Genomic DNA, 25,530 nt, shown 5'->3' with positions numbered 1-25,530 from the left:
ATTTTGTACATCCAATTTCATTTAAATCAAGAACAGTTCTACCTATTAAGCTTGTTAATGTTTTTGATTTTTCTCCTCCTTTGGTTAGCAATATTTAATATTTGCATGTTCATTCTATCATCCAATTTCTTAGTTTATCCAGAGATAGTGAACCAATTTCCCAATTCAGCTGATGGTTATATTTTATTAACCAAGAATTCTGTGTTTTAACTCTTTCAGGTAATTCATTCCAACTACAAGGTGATTTTGTCAATGCATATCTTACCAATCATTCCATAAGAAATACAAATTTCTTTAGGAAATAAATTTGAGTCTTATTCAAACGAAATTTTACATCAATTATACCAATGATAACCAAATATTCGTATTTTTTACCCACTGTAGATTTTTCATATTCGTTTTCCTTCATTCTTCTTACATTACTTCATTTGGCACCACAAATAAATGTTAATTATTATTATTATTATTATTATTATTATTATTATTATTATTATTTGACTGATTATTAGCTCTGATCATATATTTTATATTAACTTTCTGTTACAAATTCTAAACAATTAGAACTTTCCACAAAGAAACTTGGAAAGAATTTTGTCGTTCACCTATTATTTTTACTTTACCAGACACAAAACACCACAACACGATACAGCAGCTGCAGGGGATGAATGATTGCCGTAATTCCAAAGTCACTTGACTTGTTTGTTTTTCCTTATAGTACTATTTACCTTTACCCTACCCTGTCCTGACCGTTCCTTGAAAAATGAACCTTTCATGCAGATTACTCAACAACATGTTTTTGCATGCTGCTAGATATACTCTTGATGTGTTTTTATATTACTTTGCGTGGGGAAAGGTAAATTTTTATTTATGTTTTCTGGAGAGTACAAACCTTTTTATATACCAAACATTTTTAACAGTTTACGTCATGCTTTGGGGTTAAATTATCTGCTGTCTCTCTGTGAAATCACCAAATTCTAAGAAGTCAGATTTTCGAGTATGTGAATGAAATATTTACAGATAACTCAAGCAATGTCAAATAGGTGGCATTAGACAATTTTCTAAAATAACTAATTACAGGATATCAGTTTCCTCACTTTTCCTTCCACATTTCTGGCATTAATTTCACAGTAGTGATTTTTTTTACAATAACTAAACAGAATTGCATTAAGGTACACACTTATGGATTTAAATATCAAATTCTAAAGTGAATAAATATTTCACTGTGGAAAACACAACAACACATACACACACAACTTTGTTCATTTAAGTTTTACAAATGCATATTTTATTTTGCTGAAATATTATTATTTTCGAAGAAAAAAATTTGAAATTTGTAATTACTTAAATATATTTCACAATATTTAGTTTACACTCCTAACATTTTCGAAAGGTTTCAATAAAGAAAATGTTCATTACTCACTATTTCTTGGTTACATTACATCAAAATAGTTGGTCATGCAAAAGAGTTTTTAGAACAGATACCATTGTTAGTACTGCTCCACACATTTGGTATTGTGTCAGTCTTGAAATGACACCATGCCTCACCTCGTTAGCTTTCTGTGTATTCTTTTGTCTTCCCTACAATGCTCCCTACCATCCCCTAATCCCCTCATTCCCCTTTGCTCCTGCCACTCCTCTAGAAGATGTCCACTCAGCCTAGTTGAGATGAGTGAGCTCATTATTTGCAGATATCTTTTAGTGATATCACCTCCAACTGATACTCATAACTTTGGAGGGAAAAAATGCATTTTTCCCCCCTCGAAGGTTATCAGTATCGGTTGGAGGTGCCATCACTAAAAGATATCTGCAAATAATAAGCTCACTTATCTTTACTAGGCTGAGCAGACATCTTCAGAAGAAGAAGGGGATGAGGGGTTAAAGTATGGGGTGGGGGAGCATTTCAGGGAAGATCCCTGTCATCCTCTTGACTACTGTTTCAATTCCAACAGCCAATGCTATTTTGTTTTCTCCTATCCCCCACAATTTCGGGGATATGAGTGAGAGAACTAGTCACATGCTCTACCATCAAAAACGCTGTTTGAGGATAAAAATACTTAACATAATAAGGATAAATAATATGGAATACCAATTGAGCCACAGAAATAAGGTTTGCTGAATGATGTCACAAAGTAAGATAAAATCATATCCGTATCATATCCAACAGCATTTTGAAACATATCTGTGAATCATCTGCATGAAAGTTTCAGTTTGGAAGGAACAGTCAAGGTAAGGGTCAGGTAAATGGTACTATAAGGAAAAACAATTGAGTCAAGTGCCTTTTCAGTTACGGCAATTTGTTCATCCAGTGCAACTATCGTATTTTGTTCTGGTGTTTTTGTCCAGTAATGTAAAGTAAAATAATGGGTGAGCCACAAGTCTTTGAAATATTCTTTCTTCAGGAAAATAACACGAGAGAAAACTCTTCACATATCTCTAAAAGGATGGAAACCTGTTATTATTTTAGAAGATACATACATTGTGATGTATTTATCCAGGACCACTTGAGAGAAGTTACACAGGAAGTGGTCTGATATCCTTGGCTACTTGCAAAGAAGAGTTGACTATGAAATGGATCTTAGTGATTGTTATATTCTGAAATGCCAAGATGGGGAAACTAATGTCAATGATTCAGGAACTGGTGGATGTAAAGTTTTCTCTATCAGGTGTGAAGAAGCTGAGAGATTTTCACCAAAAATGTATGACATTGATAATCATTAACTATTTTTGGAAACTGAATCACCACCAATTCACATCATGGGGAAAATTACTGCTAATTATCTAAATTCATCAATGGTAAAATTATACCTTCAAGATTTTATTCAATTTGATAAAGATTCTTTATTTTGGGATCTGGTGACAACAGAATACACAACTAGGCATGGTACAGACTGATGAAATATCAAATGTATGGAGCAATACTAACAATGGTATCTATCCTAAAAACTCTTTTGCATGACCAACTATTTTGATGTAACCAAGAAATCGTGAGTAACGAACATTTTCTTTATTCAAATCTGTGGAAAATGTTAAGAGTGTAAACTAAATATTGTTTACACTCTTAACATTCTAAATATTGTTTACACTCAAGAATGAATTAGCTGAAAGAGGTAAAACACAGAATTCTTGGTTAATAAAATATAATCAGCTGAAGTGGGAAATTGATTCACTATCTCTCAACAAACTAAGACTTTGGATGATAGAATGAACATGCAAATATTATATATTGCTCACCAAAGGAGGAGAAAAATCAAAAACATTAACAAGCTTAATAGGTAGACCTGTTAAAATGTTAAGAGTGTAAACTAAATATTGTTTACACTCTTAACATTCTAAATATTGTTTACACTCAAGAATGAATTAGCTGAAAGAGGTAAAACACAGAATTCTTGGTTAATAAAATATAATCAGCTGAAGTGGGAAATTGATTCACTATCTCTCAACAAACTAAGACTTTGGATGATAGAATGAACATGCAAATATTATATATTGCTCACCAAAGGAGGAGAAAAATCAAAAACATTAACAAACTTAATAGGTATACCTGTTCTTGATTTAAATAAAATTGGATGTCTAAAACGTGAAAACAACGTGTACTTTTAAATGCTTTTGAAACATAACGAACGATTCTGTGTTTATAATAATGCTCAAAAATATATGTATTGGATTAACAAAAATAAAAATGTGACTCTTAATTTTATTGCAGCAACAAGTTTCCAAAAATAGAAATTAATAAAGTACAAATGAATTAAATAGTGACAATTTTTGCGATGCACTGATACCTCGGCTAATCGAAGATAATTCATTCCGTAATCACATTCTTTAGCTGAAAACATGATTTCCCATGGGTTTCTATAGAAATCGTTTAACTCGTTCTGGATGCTGCCTACTCTTTAAAGAATAAGTTTTATAAAAGTAAAAGGCACAGTATAAAAGGGCAAAAACTCACCAAAGGCTGAGATGAACAGCTACCCAATTAAATGAAGGAGAATGGATAGTAGAATGAAAAACTTACGATCTTTACCCTATTATATACACTTTATTAAACTGAAAATAAGTACACTATGTTTTTACTATTCTTCTTTCAAATTTTCAAAGTTTCTTCAAGGTAAGTCTCCCCTTCTTCAGTAGGTGCCCTCTGTCTCTTTGCTAAAGGAGAAGTCAAAAATCTGTAAAAAGTTTATTGATATTCTCTTTTTTTTTCAGAATGTTTTTAAAGGGATTCAGACACTTGTCTTCAACCAAGGCACAAAGTCTCTTCCAAAGTCTTCACACCAGCTGCAACTGAAGATGCCTTAATTTCCTCCTTCTTTTTCAAAATTGTAGCTATTGATGATGATGCTGTGCCATGCTTGACTGCTATATCCACAATTCTGACTCCCCTTTCATATACTTAAATTATTTCTTTCTTTTGCTTAATTGTGAGCAAATTTCTGCTTCCCTTGGGTTATCACTTACTTTTTTGGGATCCATGGTCAAGAAAATTTTTTTCACTTTTGAAATTTTTTTCAGAAAAATATAAAAGAAATATGACATATAGCATGTTATTTATTTAATTAGATAAGAATAGAATTTACTAATCATAAATTAATCCCCCATAGTAGAATTTAGTCAAGTGAAGAATAAATGCTACCACACTTACCTCTCACATTCACAGCCACATAAAGTGGCCACCATACTGACACTTCAGGAATCTCACTTCTCACCATCTCGCACGTAAAAAACCCAGTTGGGTTGGTGGCTCTCCCATATGTGATGTGGTCAGCTCATTTCTTTGTCACACACACACAGATGGAAAAGATAAGCTCCTGGAATGACTCGACCATTCATTTCATGTTTATTGCTTTATGTTAGTGCACGCATCCACTAAAACATTTGTTAGCAGAATCCATATTCGTTAGCCGAGTCCGAAAAAACAGAGAAAATAATCTTCGTTAGCTGAAAAATTAGTTAGCAGGGTAACTCGTTAGCTGAGGTATCACTATATCTGTAGGTGTTACCAACATGCAAGTATATTTGTTGAACAGTTTGTAAATAAAGTGCGACTATCAGTATTTGATGATTTAATATTTCAGCAATATAAAATATGCATTTGTAACTTAAATGAACAAATGTTGTTGTTGTGTTTTCCATAGTGAAACTTTACTCAGTTATTCTGATTACAAGTTGATATATAAATCCATAACTTTACACTTTAATGCAATTCTGTTTATTTATTGTAAAAAAGTGGGGAAAACTGATATACTGTAATTAATTATTTTAGAAACGTGACTAATGCTAACTATTGACATCATTTCAGTTATCTGTAAACATTCTTAATTTTAATACAGTATCAAGTTCTGAAGAACAGAAATAAAAAGACTTTTGCACAAGAGTGGGAAATCATATTCTATGACCGCTAATGCTCCAATAATAGTTAGGAACTAAAATAGAATCCATTTTTCCCTTTATTTAATTTCTGAATATTATATTCAAAAAAACACAACATTTTAAATAATATTACAGTCAAATAAAATGCGTAAACTTAAATGAACAACTATATATATATAGTTGTTATATATGTGTGTTATATAAAACAGATAGAAAACTTTTATGCTGTTTTCAAAATAAAGAGATAGTATATTTTCTTTTCTTTACAAACATTTGTGCATGATAAAAGTTTAAAACATGTATCCATTACTTTAAATTACTAATCCAAAACAAAAAAATAAATAAATAAAATAAATTTCAGAAATTGTTACAGAAATTGGTTAAGAGCACAAGGAATCGAAGGTAAAATTAGTAGTCAGAGAAGGACATTCAGTTATTTATTTATTTCTTCTTTCTCGGTTATTATGATTAGAATTATAAGTAGTGGTTTAAAAAAAATAAAAAAATGTAAGCATTAATTTACGACAGTAACAATTTCCCACGGGAATGAAGAGTTCCAACCTGAAAACACAATTTCTCACATGGCTACAACAAATTTATGAGGTGGGATCAATTTGAGTGAGCTGTATGAAGAGAGTGTAAAAAGTATTGCAACTTTAATGGAAAACGCGCATGTTATCTTTCGTATAAGCCAGGGGTTCTAACCTTTTCCAGTGGCATACCACTATATTTAATTCAAGATATTAGATGAGCCAATAAGGCAGTGGCTCAAGTACCACCAGTTGTACACATACAATACGTTGAGAATCCCTGATATTAGCTAATAGTTCCACTAATGTCACATGGAAAAAAATCATGTGAATTACACGTTCTGTCTCAAGTTCCCATTGTCTGAAAGAGGCCGCCAAAAACTAAGCGAGCAGAAATTAATGAGTAATCTTCAAGAAAGATTAATGAAAAAATCTAAAGTGGTGGGGAAAGAAATTCACACATTTTATTTACTGATTAGAATTATATGTGTTGGTTTTAAAAAAGTTTTTGTGTATCCCATAAAGTTAAAAAAATAAACATCATTTCACTTGTCAGAATTCCATACTCGAACAGCACTCTGAATTCCAAACAGGAAATAACATGTACCCTCAACAAAACGGCAGTTAGACTTCAACTCTATGCTGTTGTTTTGGACAGAAAGTGCAGGAAAACATAGCAAGAGACATCTGCAAAGGAATTAACAAAACATAGAGTAACTATAAGGGAAAAAGACTCAACTGCATTTTTAGAGCTTGTGATTGTGTTTTGTGCTGTGAATATGTATTTAAAATCAGCCATTTGGAATATCTATTGTTTTCAGAAAACCTTGCTCATTCCAAGATGCTCCATTCTGGAAAGAGTGTAAGTAATTTAAATTTTCATTAGAATTTCTAGACTACATACAAAAGTTGTTGTGATCCATTTAGGCCTCCGTTTATCTAAATTTATTTTTTTAAAACGGCATTTGGTTTTTCTGTTGACTCTAAACTAAAAAATACCAATAGCCAAACAATTTGAAAAAAAGATAATGTTCATTAGAAAAAGTCATGAAGTTTAAGTTCTTAAATGTAGACAAATCAAAATATTTGTATGAGTTATATATATGAGAAAAAAAAATTGTGTGCGTGAGGGGACACCAGCATATAATTAAATTATTCTGAAAACTTGAATCGTTACCACTGTCTTGACTCTACTCTAAGAATTCCCATTGCCTTTAACAGGAAAGAAATACCCCGAACTATATTGGAAAATTAGTACTGCCATCTATAGACATACAAACACAAAACTTGATGACAATGGAAGATGATTATCACCCTGGGATAATCCAAGATATCTTATATCTAAATATCGCCAACCATTCCATAGCCAAACAAAAACAACAGGAGATGTCACAGAGACATACTATATTTGCCAGCATATGAGACGCACTGGCCTATAAAATGCACCCCCTTTTTTGTACACATTTTTTAGGAAAAAAAGATTTTTTAGATCCTCTTCCTGATTCTGCCAAGTTCTTATCATTTTCTCAGTTGGGGCTGGCCCGAAATGCCTCTCTGTGGCCTGTTTCCATGTTCCTTAGCATACACAATCACATGTATTCAATATTGTATATGTATGCAATATTGTAGCAATGCTGGCATTTTCAGACATAATTTGTCAACAAATTTAGCAAAAATTTAATGGCAGAAAATTATCACCGTTCTTTTTCTTCTTCTGCAGCTTGTCCCACTTAAGTGGGGTCGCTGTTAATGATGAGCCTCCTCCACATCCTCCTGTCCTGGGCTGTCACCACATCCAATTTCTTCATCCTCAAGTCCTGTTCTACCAGCTCCCATCATCTCTTCTTTGGCCACCCATGCTTCCTCCTTCCTTGCACTTCCATCTGCATGACCTTTCTTCCCACAAATTCGACCTGCCTCCTCACCATGACCAATCCATCTCAACTTTGCCTCCTGTATCTTTGCTCCTAAGTTGGAAACTTTCACTGTTCCTCTCACATAGTCATTTCTCAGACAATCCTTTCTGGTCACACTGCACATCTACCTAAACATTGTCATCTTTGTGACCTCCATCCTGCTAGTGTTATTTTTCCTCAAGGTCACAGTTTCTATGGCATACATCATAGCTGGCCTCACTACTGTCCTATAAATTTTGCCCTTCAGATTGATCGGCACCCTCTTATTGCATAGTACTCCAGCCATCTCTCTCCAGTTCCTCCAACCTGCTTGTATCCTGCATCCCACATCCTTCTCAGCCCCCCTCCATCTTCTTTCACTGTTGAACCGAAGTATCTAAAGTCCCTCACCTTCCTGATGACATTTTCTTCCAGTTCGAGATCTGTCTCCTGGCCGCCATCCACTTTGCAACACATATACTCTGTCTATGTTTTGCAAAGATGGAGGAAAGTACTGGAAGAGAGATGTACTTTCCTCCGACTTTATAGTTTAGCTGCCACTTCTTCTCTTGAATCTGCATACAGCAAGATGTCATCTACATACAACGTTGTCCAAGGCGTGTCTTCTCTCACCTCCTCCGTCACCACCTCCATCACAATATTAAACAGAAATGGACTTAATTCTGACCCTTGATGCAAGGCATGTGTTTCTTGAAAACGTATCACCGTTCACAACAATAATTGGTAAGTTTAAACGAACAGGAACATAGCTTGATCTTCGGTGACAGCACATGGGCATCCACTGAACTCTATGTAACTGGAATGCTCTCAAAAACCGCAAGGAAGCAAGAAAGAAATCGCTTAACTTGGAACAGAGAAAATTTACAGAAATGAAAGTAATAAAAAACTGAGTACTGATGTATAAGATGCACCCTGTTTTTCAGACCTATTTTCAAAGAAAAAAGGTGCATCTTGTACGCTGTCAAATATGGTATGTTCCCCAAAATTTCCAAACACATAACATTGCAATTCCTTATCTCTAAAATTACCCACAATGCTACACGAACCAAACACACCACGTGATGTCCCTGACAGAAAGGGGGTCCCCAGCAAAATTCCGAACTCCATCTTATAACTATCCATCACCCATAATGGCATACGCCAATCATTTACTTATCTACAACTCATAAAAAGACACATCCAGAATAGGATATCTCTTTCCCATTCACCCTACCCCTATTTTGTTCATAGTGTTCCACTAATCATGACACGAATCGTTATCCACTAATATATCTTTCTTTTCCATTCAAAACAATAACGTCACTTATTTAGAACTAACAAATTATGTCACTTTTCTTCATCTGATAACAACACACATCCACAACATTGATGTCGCTGCCCCACAAACCCTACCCCTATTTTGTTCATAGTGTCCCACCAATCACGACACGAATCCCTATCCACTGATATATCTTCCTTTTCCATTCAAAACAATAACATCACTCATTTATAACTAATAAATTATGTCAGTTATCTTCATCTGATAACAACAGACATCCACGACATCTTACGTTAATCTTGATCTTGTTCAAAGTGCTCCAGCAATCACGACACGAATCCCTATCTCCAACCACCATCCACTATTCCATACGCGAACAAAACAAACAAGGTGACGTCACACATACAGGTGGTCCCCAAAAAAATTTCAAACATTCCAAACTCATGATGTTAAACACGCAATGACGTCATCATCTGAATAACCAATCATGTAACGATTCCTTATCTTTTCTTGATTTTGAAACCTGTTCTTAGTGGCTCCAATGTTACTGTTCTGATATGTTTATGAGAGGAAAGGATTGATGTAATTCCAAGAATGGAAATTTGAAGATTGTATATATATATATATATATATATATATAGCAGGAAGAGGGTTGGTAAGAGGACAGAACCTTGTGGAAACCTGGCATTAGTTGAATGATGAGAGGCTAGAGAACTATCCATCATCACGCATAGTGTGCGTGCAGACAGGAAGATGGTAGTCTAAGAAGTCCTGAGATAGACCAAATGGTGGTCGTTTGCTTAGTAAGCGTTTGTGCCAGACCCAGTAAAAGAGATTTCCAGATATCAGATGCAACCACTTGAGATTCGCCATACTTCTTCATGGCATTTGTCCAGAGATCGTTAACATATGTGAGCAGATCTCTTGTTGATAGGCTGCGACGGAATCCATACTGGCTCTCATTTACTAGGTGGATGCTTTCAAGGTAGTTTAGGAGTTCGGAGTTGATGATTTTTTCCTTTACTTTAGACAGGACTTAGGTAAGAGAGATAGGGAGATAGTATGGCGGCAGTGACTTGTCGCCATTCTTGAGAACAGATTGATTGAATATAGGCCAAGTTCAAGGTTGTGGAATAGATACCAGTGGAGTAAGAGAGTATATACAGGCGACATAGGATAGGAGTAAGTTCTGATGCATAAACGTTCAGGACAATTGAAGGAATGCTATCAGGGCCAGGAGACATTTTTGTGTGTAATTTGGACAGTATTTTTCTGATCTCTGTCTGACAAAAGAATATAGATTTTACCATTGTTAGTCATGCATGCATTGGAAGTAAAGTGTGAAGCCAGAAGATTGGCTTTTTCTGTGGGTGATGATGCAATAGAGCCATCTCGGTATGATAGGTGTGGGAATTGTGTTGTGTACAAGTTATGGCGAACCGTCTGGCGAGAGGCCAAAAGGCTTTGACGTCATTTGGACAGGCTGCTAGTTTCTTACTGTTTGCGCTTTCGAACGCTGTTGGTTAGGTTGTTTGCTTTGGGGAGGGGGGGGGGAGTTATAGAGACAGCAAATGCATTTGACTGAGTGCGGAAGGAATACTTTCAACCAAAGAAGGTCAAAGTTGGGCGATTATTGGTCAGGGGCTCTCTGGCAAGCAAATTATTATGTCCAAACTTCACGGAAATAGATGATCAGTCAGTCATTTTCTATGAAAGGGTCACTGATTTCACCAGATCTGAACTCTTGAATTTTGCTTTGAGGTTACCTCAACATCATGGTGCACTGAAGAAAAGTTCTTACTTGGCAGATTTGAACAACAAAATCGCACATCATGTGCGAAACCTTTCGATACTTCAGTTGTGTTCGGCTGTAGACAATGTTGTATGGTAGTAACAGTTATTGGTCCTGCGCGAAGCCCAACACATTTATGTCACCTTCATTGATCACTGCTAGACATTTCCTTATATTATGTCAGCTTTATAGAATATGCTTTTTTTTCACATTAGTTTATGGGATGAGCGAAATAAACATAATCGAATATCTTAGTATGTTACTGACTCTGAATCATTTCGAAATCACATAGCATCCTGATCACATTAATGCAAATTTCTCCCTAACACAGACAATATTTCCCCTAACTATCATTTTTTTTCGTTGTTGTTAAAATCTGTTCTCTGTGATTGGTTAGGGTACTCACCAACTCTGAGGGTATTTCTTCCCCTAGTTCTTTCTCTACATGTTGCTCTGAATAGGTATACTTTAATTTCAAACACCCTGTATAAGCTGATTAGCTTTCACATGATACATTTTGCATAAATTAACTCTGAACGGATTTTTAATTCAACCATCTAACTTGAATTTTTTGAATTCAAAGTAGATGGTAGAATACTTTGACACACTTTTTTCTAAAATAAAGCAAGTATTATTTAATGAATTTTTTATATATGTATTTAATATTTTTCTTAAATTATCTTCTAATTATCTTAAATCATCCAATGTTATGTTGCTGGACTTTGGTGTCATCAATGGCAAATATTGTTGAATGTTTGAGACAGAACAATAACTCTGGATAAGCAAATGAATAAATCTTAATGAGAAGCAGAAGAAAAGGAAGATTTAAAACTTTCAACACGCTGGCTGATATTATACCCAAAATGTTGATTTTCTCTAATGAGGGAAGCGATGATTTTTAGAAGAGAGTCTATCCGTACTAAAGTTATAATGTGAAATTTAGGTTTTTTTTTCCAGAGTGCACAATATGTTTTACAGTTTTATCCTAAATTTAATTTATATTAAATTTAGGATAAAACTTTTGTTGTTCAAATCGCAACCACAGTGTATACGGCCATGTATACAATGTCGTTGCGATTTATGAAATTACAACGACTGCTTGTAAATTTCCGGAAAGAACCTTGAGTCTTCGGCTTCGTTTGCCAAGTAAACGTTCGACACTTACCAAAAAGCCATGGATTAGAATGTCGCTATGTAGGGATTGGATGTTTGAGAATATGTTTAGTTTAGTATATTATTTTCAAATGATATACTAAATATACGGCCATGTAAGACCACCACTGTTTATTGAAAATTTAAATGACTTGTAAAAGTCCAGGATTTGGTTGTACATCAAGGTTAAGAGCACTCTAGAAGAAATACGTGTAAAAATTAGAGAATCTTTGTTTTAATTAAGATATTATAACAGATTCACTTTATCAAGATATTGAATTATATTCACTTTATTAATATATGACAATAGACTCATTTTATCGAGATATTAGATTATATTCATTTTAGGAAACCCTTTTCTGTTACTTTCATTTCTGTTATTTTTAGCTTTTGACAATTGTACATACGAAGAAACTCCCTGTCATTTGTGAAAAAAAAAATGCAACTAGGCATTTTCTCCTTGTTGCAATTTTTTATTTATTTTTTTGATAAAGCTATTTTCAGGAAACAATTATGATAGGGACTATTTTTGCGCGTACATCACAAAGACTTTTTCCTAACCCTAAAATTTACATAATTTAACAAACTAAACAGCAAAAAATTCATAATTCATAAAAGGCTTCCTTCTTCTCTAATATTCAAAATACGTATCGGATGTAATTATTAATTAAATTATATAGATATGGTTTTCTGCGAATATGATATATAAGTTACAAAGACATCGATGATATCTTAAAATCTGCATTTCGTTTTGGAATTTTTTAAATAAAATTCTATTTGATTTGATTATATTTATTAAATGTAAAACATTTTATTTAAGGACTGCAAGAGCTCTATTACATGACGAATGAAATATTTTTACATATAATCGTGAATTTAATCAGTGTTTTAAACGCACAAAATCATCGTTAAATGCAATCAGAACACCTACCTAAATACGTTACCGTATTTCTCAGCAAGTTTCGCTAAGTCTAAGTATGGGTGTTTTCCTAGAAATGGAAGATATCCTAAAAGAGGAAGACCGATGGGACCTGGGGGAAGTTTCCTTCGACTACTTATATGTGAATAGACCACATATAAAATGCCTGTAATCACTAAAAGACTTAATACTATCTTACCAAAACAGCTATCCCCCAAATAATTTTCAAATAATGTTAATATGCGTGTTAGTGCCATCTTGGATCAGCTAAAATACTAATCTTAGCTTCAGCAACACGAACATTATCATCGCTGATAATGTGTGACGCCCATAAGCAACAGTGTCGCCCCCTCGTAAATGAAAATTATTTTGTAAACATCAACATTTTGGAAAAGAAATCAATCAAATAATATTATAAATTAAAATATATTTCACTTAATTTTTATAATTATATGTTATACACTTCACTTTACTTGGTGAAGTGTATAAACACCTTGGCGAAAATTATATAACAGTTAAAATAAAATATTACGAGCTGGAGTTGATAAACAAAACCTAACATTTGGATGTAAGCTATTGGACTAAACTAGAAAATAGATAAATATGAAGGTCAGTTAACTTTAATCTATCAGAATGATAATACACATACGCGTTGACGTTTCAGTCATGCCTGTCAGCAGGTTCCAACTATTTAAACCTTGAACTAGATACATTCCAAAAACACTAAATAATTAAGTATTGTATGTGATGACATGTCATCTACAATTTATTCATTTGAATTTTTTAGAAATTTTTAATGCATGTGTCCATCAATATTCCAATGACGCGATTGGCTATACTAGTTCTGACTGGACTATATTAAGGAAATAGAAGTAAGCAGCAAGAAACTCTATTATAATGGCATGTTTTATACTCGTCCCGTAAGTATTTTTCTTTCTTTCCAGTATCAGAGTTTTTTCTGTTCTACTTGTTATCTTAATGCAGAATGAGTAATGATCTATCAGCTCAGTAAACTCTTTTGGAGGGAAGTCATTAACTACCATAATACATAAACGAACTGATAGATCAGCATCAGAATATTTAACCATTATCTGGTGCCTCTACATGGAATTGTTTGTCCAATGTTATACTCTTGAGACGGAATGTACTTTCTCCTCATATCCATACTTTTTATTTCATTTCGTTACCCGAAAAGAAAAACAAATAAGTAACTATAGTGTCTTGCTGTTAAAAAACAAACATCTTCAGAAATGCTACCGAAAATAAAATAGTCAAAAGAAATCCCTTCTACATCACCGACATTCGAACATATGTGTGTGTGTAAGCAAAACATTATTTTGCACACACACACACACACACACGCAAAGTAATGTTTTGCGCGTGAAGTATCTTCATTTCTGAATAATTGTATATAGAGGCTAATGACTTCACACCAGTTACCTTAATATGCATCCCATAATGCAAATCACTCTCCGCCCCTTTCGGATGTGTATAATGCTATACATTATGGGGAAGGCCACTACCTAGACCGGTTTCGAACTTTATTGAGGTGAAACAGTAAAGGAGTGCTTATCATAGGCCCAAAGTAATTAGTATACGGGTGCAAGAGTGTCTGATAGTATTAGGAGAAAGAAAAGAGTGATAGATAGCGTGAAAGATACAGAAAAGGCCTCAACTCTTTTATATCATCATCATATAGTTAATGGCTATCAAGTTTCCTTTTTTCACCAGTTTCATGCAGATGAACAACCAAAATACCAATTGAAACTAAAACGCAAAGATGACTGATACCTATGTGGTTAGTCTTATCTGAGTTGACCTTCTCTGCCTGAGATTTCTCTCCAGTGATCCCTGCAATTGAACATAAGACCATATTGAACTAAGAGGACGGAAGCATTTAAAAAATCTTTCATAGTAAAAATAGACAGAATTTTACCTCCTCTCCTGGTGAAAATTGCTTAATGTGAGTTGTCTACACCACCTTGCCAAAAGTATATATTCTAGAACGCTTCTTTCTAAATACAAAATTCGTCTGATTGAAACAATAAAATTTCCACAATACAATATAAAGTATTTTCATGTCAATTTGCTGGTTTTCAAGTCTATGTTTCTAATATTCCATAAATGGTATTTTAATTCATTAATTCTAAAAATCAAAATTCTCTTCCCATTGCTGGCGGGTGGTGGGTACTGCAAAAAATAACCTGTTCTGTTGTAAGTAGTGAAATGCCCAACACATCACACCTCTGAGTATCTGTTCCAAATGCTAGGGGGAAGAGTGCAGCTGTAGAATGAATGTTCTACTGTTTCCAATCGGAAACAGATCACAGATTGAATCTCCGAAGTTAAATTACCTCCACTTAACGGTATTTAGTGGAAGACCATATGTAATTCTCCAAGCAAGATCTATCCTTTTAGGGTATCCTTGGAATTTCAATAAGTTAGGAAACATGGTGTTGTTGGCGGTATACAACTGCAAAGGTTCGCGGCGAATGAGATTAAAGATTACTTTCTACAAAATTTTACTTATTTTAATGGAAAGAATGTCAATGCAAGAGTTTTGAATAAATCTAAGAGGTTAAGCTCAGAACGTTGTTGCAATCTTAGAGGTTAAGCTCAGAATGTAGTATTCAGTGCAATCGCAGCTTTTGGACCTTTATAATTATTTACTACAAACAAGCAGCGGAAGATAAAAACCCAGCTAGTACAAGAGAAGTTTTGCACATGTGTGATTGGTCTGCAACATTTTGTGGATTTTTGAAGCTGTATTATTAAATAGCAGAATTTTAAGAATAGAAGCTCAAATCAGCAATTCTTCTTTGATAGTGAAGAAATTTCTTTCTAGGTCTTGTTCTCGAGTGGACCAAAACAAATTGCAGGGGCTTACTATACAATTACTTTTCGTCAATGCTGTAACATCTGTAATATTAATAACGTAAAACTGAGGAGGAAATATTATGGTTTTGAGTGCTATGGCTTTAGAAGAAAAAACAAAGGGGCCCCATTTTCCATTCTAAAGTTTCAATGTTTTTGTGTATAAGTTCTTGAAATGGTAATATTCGGTAAGTGGAGAAGGGAATGCCAAGTATAACGAGGGTGATTCTCTCCTAGGAGTTAGTCCAAAAGGAATTCCTCTAAAATCCCACTTTCCATAATCTTTTAATTTTGTCTTGTCTGCATTAGTAGTTAATCCACTAATTTTGCTGAATTTGTTCAAAATACCAAAAAAGATGTATGTAGAATCACTATCCTTCAAAGTTCGAACTACAGAATCGGCATATGCTAATCGCTTATTTTCCTTCATAGATCAAGGAATTGTTATTCCTCTCACAGCATTTGTATTGCCGCCTTCCTGTAAGAGGGGTTCAAGAACCAAAGCAAAAAGTGATAGACTAAGACAGCAACCTTTCTTGACTCCTTTTTGAATTTTTACCATGTCTGATAGGGACCAATTAACTAGGAAGCGGGTAGTTGAATTGGCATAGGCTTCTTTAATAATGGATAACAGCTTTTCACCCACCCCAAATTTCCCGAGGATTTGGAACAGAAAGAGATGCCGGACATTATCAAATGCTTGAATATGGTCGATGATAACACTGCCATCGACTGCTTTTTCTTATTAACTAAGCAAATCAGCTCACATAGCAGAAACAGATTAAATTCTACTGCTCAGCATGAAAGTCCATAAAACTATGCGCTTTGAATTATTTATGTTATTTCTACGTTGAGCCCGTTATTAATAATGAGGAAAAATATTTTGTAGACTGCATTAGATAGAGAATTAAGTCTCAGCTGCTGATTAAGGTGTGATTTCTATTAGGTTTCAGGATGAGGATGGTATAGCTAAGTGGAAAAACTTCCAACATTTACCATCTACTAATGGTATAGATACTTCGTTCTTTTTCTAGGGTTCTGGTATACTCGTTTACGAGTACTTTTCCTGGCATTCCAGCGCAGCTGTGAAGTATAGCTTACTTCAGACGAAGCAGAATTAACAGTGCATTATGGAAGACCGTTAAAATTTTGGGTTTTAAAGTGCATAATTCGGTAGTTGATTTTAAAAGTTAGTTATATAAAATTCTTAATGGTGATTAGTTATATTTTCATACATTATAAAAACCTGCTTGCTTTTCCCACGAAGATATTTTAATATTGCAGTCACACACATAAATATCAACTGGAGCTAACAGAAGTGATAATATTATTTTACAAGTCATGTTCCTTCTTTTATATCGCTATGTTTTATATCTTGCTTGAAGTTACTATGTGTGACAAATATTCAGAATCTGTGTTGACTCAGCAGTGATGAAAAATGCATTTAAATCAGTTCTATTAGTCCGCATTCTATGCTCTAATAAGAAAAATGTACAATAAGAAGAAAATGTAAATGCCATATTTTGTAGTGTATTATGAAATGTATTTCGTAATGCATCTGAATGCAAAAATTCAATCTGCCCTTGAATAATAAGAATATAACAGACTGAAGTCATTATGATGAACCGAGTGTGAAATAAAAAGAATAAAAAAAAGCAACCGGTTTAATCAGGAAAAGCCTCATATATTAGTCGGATTACCTTGGACACATTTTCAACTGGCAAGATTTCAGATTCTTTTCATTTTTCTTTTGCTGGGACAACGTCAACTAATGGACTGAAATAAAAATATATCTTTGGATTGCGTTTTCTCTCAAGGATATGTCATTCGAAAAAACTGTTGAACATTGTGTTGCTTTGATGACATGCATCTTGCCTAAAAACGTATGCGATTGAAGACTGCAAAGTTATTAAAGAGCTTGTACATGAAAGCTGGAGGATGATCAGTTGAAATGAGAGTGAATCTAGAGTAAGTGAAGAACGAAAGTGCAGAATCGAGAGATTTTGAGAACACTTTCATGGATTAATTGCCATGTGCAGAGTTGGCTGAGCGATTCTCAAACAAATCTACCGAAAATGGAACGGATATGATTTATTAGAAAAGATGGGTAAGCAGGTAAGAAGAAATGAGGTAGAGAAAATATAACACAAGAAAGTCATGCCTGAAAATTCGATGCTTCACAAAGTAAAAGAAAAAATATTACGATAGTGTTTTCTGGGTACTACTTTGGAAAGCGAACATCGGGCTATGAATAACTGAGAATATAAGAGAAATTACTGTGGTAATAGTTGGGACAAATGATTTCAGAAACATAATGTCTGTTTGGGAATCAAATTTGATGAGTATACTCTTTTAATGGAGGCATGGAAGAAAAAGCTTTGCGTGTGTTATTAGCATCGCGTCGGACAGATGCCTGTTCCTTTATGTCGCTCTGCGCTGTTGTTAGTTTGTCCTCTAATGTGTTTTTTTTTCTTGTGATTCTAATCTGCGATGTAAAATAATTTCGTTTTCTTTTATATTCGACTTGTAACACTAAACTGTTAGGAGATCTCTTAGAAAGTTATTTTATATTGAAACAAATAAAGTAGAAAAAAATGTTTTGACCTCGAAGTTTCTTCCGTGAAGTTGTATCTCAAAATATTAACAAATTTGGCTTCAATGTTCTCATCGGATTTCACCGCTATTCACCTGCGTTTTCGGCAATAAAAACTTATATCTGATATTTAGTCGTTTAATTGACATTTTGAATCTCAGATGAATTTTGTTTTCGCTAACATCTGATATTTAGTCTTTAAAAATACGACATAATATATTTGAAGTTATTAGTCTGTACCTTACACGTAATGTTCCAGTCATATGGTTCTACTTTAACTGGACTCGGATCATCTAATATCATTATCAGCACACCCCTCTTTCCTGTTCTATCTTGTCTATGACTCCTAAAAATATTGCACTCCATATTAATCGGTATATATGTCTTTGAGATTAACACTACATTGATGCTACAATCTGTAGATAAATGTGATTTCCAAGAGGATCAGCTGAATGTTTTTGTATATTACCCTATAGTCTACGATCCAGTTGAACAACTTACAAATCTCAATTCCTATCTGCTGCTTCACTTATATAAATATCCTTGTCTATACTTCATCACTCCGGTTTTTCTACTTTAGAAGATTTTCCTACTAAATAACTCTAGTTTTTCTGCCGATAAAACTGAGAGAGTCTGACAGAGTATATAGTCAATTAACATACATAGCCTTAACACCTTTCCCTCATAAACTTAACTACTGGCGCAATTATGCTAGACACCTATCATCTGAGTAAGTCACACTTCACGTATACTTTTTATTTTAACTGCGTTTGGCTGAAAATAGTTTGTAATTATTGATCTTGAACTTTGTTTTCAAAACTTCGGTCGACAATTACAAACGATGAGTTCGTTTCTTATATTTCAACCGTAAATATTATTAAATAAATAAATAACAGAGTTCGCGTGTAATCTTGAAATAGATCAACTAGCAACATTTAATATTATCAAGGATACTTAACAACTGTTAAAAAGCGCATCAATAATAAATTAGTTCGGTTTGTGTTGATCAGTATGTCGTGTATGTGTTGATCCTGTATGCCGTGTGTACACAAGAACTTTGATTTCCGTGCAAGAGATAAATCAATCTTATTTCCATCTCTTACAGTAACTGAATAAACACTGAAAGATCATATACGTATGATAAATGATTAAGTCAAGATTACAGCGAAGAAATGGATCTGTAAATCAAACACAGAAATTCAGTAATTGATTTATGGAACTAACTGAAACTTTATGGAAGTATGCTGACTACAGAGATTATTGTAATGACAGATAATTAGTTAAAAGGGGGTTAAAAACCGAAACCTCCAAATATATCACTTTTAGTTTCAACGAACATATCTATTACTTTCACTGGATAAATAAGAAGTATTACTTTTGAGCATATCATGAATTTTCTCTCTCTCTCTCTCTCTCTCTCTCTCTCTCTCTCTCTCTCTCTCTCTCTCTTGCTCTCTCTCTATTTTTGACTGTGTACTTTTGTAACATTCTTCTAAGAGTACCACGTTCTTATTACCACGTATAATATTATTATTATTATAAATAATAATACTATTATTATTAATGAGCTGTTTGGCTTACAGCATCCTCCTCAGTCATTCAGTATAAACGAATCTGTTTGTTTGGAAAGACTAGCATTCGAAACCAGAACACTGAGAATCTTTATTCAGGCTTTACCGCTGAAGGTGAGTTAATTCAATTACACTGAGTTTATTAAAATAAAACCAACAAATAAAAGCAATACAAGGAATTACAGCTGTATTTTATTATTATTATGTTCTCCCTTTCCCTTTTGTTATTTATTTTCTTTGATTTTATCTCATGATATGTTATTCTCTTTTCGTAAAGCACAGTTGCGGGTTTTTTGGAAAAAATGTTATGTGATGAGTTCCTTCTAAATCAACAGTGCTTCCGTCTGGTGGCTTAACTTGAAAATGTTGCAAAATCGTTGTGAAATATAGGAATATTTCAACATTTGCCATTTTTTCGCCTGGACACGATCGTTTCCCTAAAACATAAAGAGATTAAAATTAGATTTCAATGTAACATTACATATGAGGGGATTAAAGAAGGCATTTGTTTAAGAATAATACAACATATCAAGAACCTCTTGCATGATCATGATATTTACTCTTTAGTGAAGTCCAAATATGACTTCTCTATTGTCGGTCTCCTGTTCTGTCTCATATCAACGAAAGGTAAACTGACACTTAGTTAACGCCTTTCATTCTGCTATAAGGAATAGGCGAAGCTGTTATGGACCAATCTAATTTTGGAGATTGAGGGGGGGGGGATCAATCTCCACAGGTAGCTACTCAAATAGCTGGCGCAAGATTATCACTAATACACGGCTACTGGTGATAAAGACGTTTAACAAGTATCGTCATCTGTTCTCCCTAACTCTGACACAATATTTTTATTGTCTAAAATAGCGTGGGCTCTACAACCGATTTTTTTTTTTTTTTTTTTGAGTTTACCGGAAGACAAACCCGCGTTCCAATACCACAGATCGACTAACTCTGGAACAGGCCGAAGAAAGAAAGGCTTATAAAAAGTTCCTCTATTTGGCAACTAGAAATGAACTTGGTAATTCTTCGGATGGTCTAGCGGTGTGGAGTTCAAAGCCATTTCCATCCAGTTACCATGACCTGTTCACAGCAAATGCAAAGTGCTGAACCTAAGAAACGCAAAGATTTCCTATGAAAACTTTTGCTTTTGTATTACAAAAAAGGATCCTCAGTAAACTATTAATCCCTTTGTGTGTGGGGGGTGTAGTTTTATGAGATTTATTAGCAGGTTCCTGAGTTAGTCGATCTTTTCCCATAAAAGGGAATATTTAAAGACTCGTTTCGCGGGACGCACTAAGTAATTCCAGTAAAATTAGTCTGTTGCGTTTTTCATGTCTTTTTACATGTACAAAAGTTTATTTTTCTGTGTATATATAAAAATACAAATTTCCAAAATTTTATGAGTAAAAAATCTATGACGTTATTATTTTAGCTTTCATAATATAATAAAATTTTGACTTACTTTTTTAAATAACTTACTTTTGTTGTTTAAAACACAATTTATGATTCGTTGAAATGATCATGTTAGAAAATTGACAAAAAATACACACACACAAAAAATAATAATCATTTCGTTTCAATATTAAGTTGAATAAATAAAGTTAATAATAAGTCTAAAATTTTAAATATTTAACCATATTATTAAGTACAATACACAATAATATTTACTCACCAAAGCTTAGCATTTAATTAGAGGATTGAAGCTGGATATTTTTAGATAATTGTTCAAATTTTAGATTTTTGATGTCAGTTCTCAATACGGAATGAAGTGCACATTCTATTCTGTTTTTAATATTTTTTGATTTAAGGAGTGAAGAAAGTTGCTTGCAAACATATTATAATCAAATCAAAGTTGCCATTTTCCTGTCATTTTCTGTTATTAGCCGATAATCTTCGAATGAGAGATCCTTGTAGAAATGAAGTAATTTATTTTCGACGTGGGCATATTTATTTTTCAATCTTGTTTCGGCTTGAAGATAAATAATTTCAATTTGAAAGTTGAGATTTTAGTTTTCAACTATAGAAGTAAACGAAGTTTCAATCAAGCTTATGTTTTTTTCAAGGGATTTAACAAGAGCAAATTGACTTTCAGAATAACTATAATGTCTATAATAATTATGAGTCATTCCATATTTACTAATTATTTTATGGTGTCTATTATAAAAATATCACTTCTATGATGCAGTTTAAAGAAATAATATACTACTTTACTCTTAATTAGCAATTTCACTGCACTGTCTAATATTACTTCGAATTCAAATTAAATTTCTGCAAGAAACACATGAAATATACGATGATTAAAGCGATCTGATGTTATAATATTTATATTTGCAACGACCACATTCATAACATATTGATGAGCCAATATTTTATCAGAGAGCTTCTTGATGTAGAATGCAGTGAACTCCAATTGGAGATTCAACTCCCATATTTATCATTTTCTTTTTCTTCTATCCACAAGTACAATGTTTTTATCTGTCATATTTTAGCTCTATCAGATGGGACTTCTACCACGCTTTTAAAATTTAATACTGACTTTTCAACTACTGATTAAAAAACATTTAAACAGTAGTTGTTCCATTCATATTCTGCAGATCAGCTAAATGTTCACAGCCACGAAATTATCATTAATTCGACCTATGAAGATGATGAATTGAACTGTCTCATTAACATGGATACAGTAATTCAAAAGTGGTTCAACCGAATTCTTTTCTATATCTTTTACGCTTCGCATAATTAAGTAATGTCTTCCACCATTGTTCATTTCTCCGTACAAATTTCTTCCAGCTTTTAAATGACAAGATTTACGAAATTCGACATCACTTAATAGTCTATATATTCTTTAGCAATTAAATGTGAAACGGGATAAATGGCGCTTACAGCGGATTAATTTCTTCACTGATTCGTTTTCCTTGTGTTTTGTAGTGTTTTTAATTCCATTATATCTTTGAGCACTTTTCCTTTTCCTTTCTCAGCACTCCTTTATAAAAAAATAACTTGGGAGAGGAGAAGAATTGCATCTATTTAGCCAGCAGGAAATTGGTATGCTTTGGAGAAGATTTCTTTGTGACTAGAATAGTAAAGTTACAAAGGAACAGATGCCCTCAAGAACCATAGAATTATTCTAGCTAGGGGTGCTGGCGTATATTAATAAGGAGGAAATCGGATCATAAATAAAGTAATACTATTCTCTTCATCTAACTATCCACTAAGTAGTATTTCATTTTTGTATACTACCTGCGTTATCCACATCCACTCAGATTACTTACAATATCATATAAGACATCGAGCCCCTAGACTCAGCCTCATTTGAGAAACCGCATGTTTCACCTTCTTTTGATCCTTTACATGAAGGAAGTATTATTAGTAGTTTTAAAATGATGTATGAGAATGGAGTGCTGCTATCATTAAGAATCATCAGTTACTTGGTAACAATCCCTCCTACTGGGCTGAGTAGGAAGGATTGTTACCACGTAACCGATTGTCACCACGTTTCTCTGGAGACGTTGGACGATTTATTAGACCAACGTCTCCAGAGAAATGTCCACCCTTGGAAGCCCTTTTGCAACATTACTCTGAGATCTGTCACAGATGTCATATCACTAATTCCTACTTGAATGATCATATGAAGATGCATATATGCATGAGAATATGTTATCTGAGCGAGGTGTTTCTTCTGTCAATTTACACTTCAATACACCACCTGCAGTTTGGAATTTCAATTTACTTCACTTCCTGGATTGCATTTCATATAAGCTGCGAAATTGGAAGACAGTAATTAGACTTTGATTTCGCACAACCTTTCATAGAAATCCGCACTGGTCATCTATCTTAGCACTGATAGTACTAACACAGAAAGTTTTATTACAGATCAAAGCCCGGTGAGGATGATTTGCCATTCCATTTTGTCCATACACAGTTCGCTGTTACTCGTAATTCTATGGGTCAGGAAATAGAGGCGATAGATATGAGGACTGAGATTAAGACAGTGAATGGAGACATTAGGATGATTCACACAAGATTAGTAAATAGATGTTCAAGAAGAATTAAGAGTAAGGAGAATGAGGAAGCAGAAGAAATTGGGTGTATAGAAATAGTCGAACGAATGCGAAAGATTATTGGACTGAGAAGAGGAGGGATGTTAGTGTAGGTGAGAATGAAAATACAGATGATGTGCAGAATAATTAAGTGCTAGCTGTAATGAGTGATACAGTACACCTAGACAGTGTCCTCCATATCACAAATCGTGAGCTTGATAGAGTCAGTCGAGTGGGGTGAAAGGTGAATATGAAGGAAGCTAAGAAAGATTTGCTGATACAAAATAAAGGGGCAAAATAAAAGAGTGAGAAAGTAAAGACAGTGAGTCTGATTCCACGGTATAAATAGAGACGAGTTGAGAAAGTGAAGTAGGCCATGATTACAAATGAATCAATGCGTATGATATGCAGGAGAAATAATGTGTGGTTTCTGCAATTGCGCAGAGAGTTTGATAGACGCAAGGGCTTGTAAACTAAGACAGATCGTTTGCTCATAAATATATTTGGTGTAAGGAGACGGGAAAGGTGCTACTGACTGGAGTAGGATTGGCAGGGTTAAATCGGGAAGATTAGATTTAGTAAGGAGGAGTACTTGAGTGTACATGAAGACACCAGTAAGGAAAATGATATATGAGAGGACATAGTCGTAATATTGTAAATATTATAAATATTATATAATATTTTAAATATTATATATTTATAATATATATAATATTATACAATATTATACAGGGTGTTCGGGATAAATTTGACAGTTTCGTAAGGAAAAAGAAAATCTTCTTTATATCTATTAAATTTAATGAATTGACAAAAAAAACATTACAGGCAGAGTTAATTACAATACTATCAACAAGATTTACTCAAAATAACCACCATTAGCATCGATCACAGCTTCAATTCTGCTTCGGAACCTCGAACAAGCTGATGCTACAGTCTCCCTGGGAAGGGCCGCAAAAACTGTTTTAATTTTATCCATTAACTGGGCTTTTGTATTACTGGAAGTGCGATTGGTGTCTTTTTCAACTGCGCCCCATACAAAATGATCCATGGGGTTAAGGTCTGGGGAGTTTGGAGGCCAAACATTTGGACTGGTGAAGTCGTAGAAATTTTCAGACAACCATTTTTGACTTTTCCCAGAGGTGTGGCAAGGGGCCGAATCCTGCTGCCATACATACGGCCTACCATTGGCTACCCTTGTTATCCAGGGCTTGACTACAGTTAGCAACTCCACGAACAAAGCCCGAATTCCAATGCCAGGGTTCTTCAACACCTGTTCCTGCAGATTTGCGAGGAATTCTGCTGTACGAACGCAATCAGATCGTCTGCTAGGGATCTTTCTTCTTGCTACATCCTCGTAGTCACCATTGCAAGTCTCTAGTTCATGCCTGATTGTTTTTACTGTATTCAGGGAGCATTGGGCAGCAGTCGTAATATCCTTATTTTGATGGCGGGCACGAATCATCATGATACAAGTTATTCTCTTCCATGATTCAGGTGGGTTCCAGCTATCCATCCTTTCTGACA

At 34.0% G+C, this 25,530-nt stretch overlaps 2 protein-coding genes across 3 annotated transcripts in view; both read right to left on the bottom strand.

Moving 5' to 3' along the window:
- Positions 1-13,197, bottom strand: part of LOC150101504 (cytochrome P450 2J4-like) — a 29,696-nt gene extending 16,499 nt beyond the window's left edge. Inside the window, exon 1 of the mRNA XM_090400476.1 lies at positions 12,947-13,197. Coding sequence (XP_090256602.1) covers positions 12,947-13,191 — 245 coding nt within the window. The 5' untranslated portion in view covers positions 13,192-13,197. The remainder of the gene's footprint in view (positions 1-12,946) is intronic.
- A 6,852-nt stretch (positions 13,198-20,049) lies between these two features.
- The window catches only part of LOC150101503 (cytochrome P450 2J2-like), a 39,372-nt gene continuing 33,891 nt past the window's right edge, over positions 20,050-25,530 (bottom strand). For both annotated transcript variants that reach the window (XM_090400406.1, XM_090400408.1), the window contains exon 8: positions 20,050-20,409. In XM_090400406.1, the coding sequence (XP_090256532.1) occupies positions 20,231-20,409 (179 nt within the window). In that variant the 3' untranslated portion in view covers positions 20,050-20,230. The remainder of the gene's footprint in view (positions 20,410-25,530) is intronic.

Source organism: Typopeltis vanoorti, chromosome 11, assembly GCF_054136105.1.
Source record: "Typopeltis vanoorti isolate ZY-2024b chromosome 11, IOZ_Tvanoo_1.0, whole genome shotgun sequence".
NCBI lineage: Eukaryota > Metazoa > Arthropoda > Arachnida > Uropygi > Thelyphonidae > Typopeltis > Typopeltis vanoorti.
The sequence above is the reverse complement of the archived record's forward strand: the minus strand, read 5'-3'. Positions and strand labels throughout refer to the sequence as shown.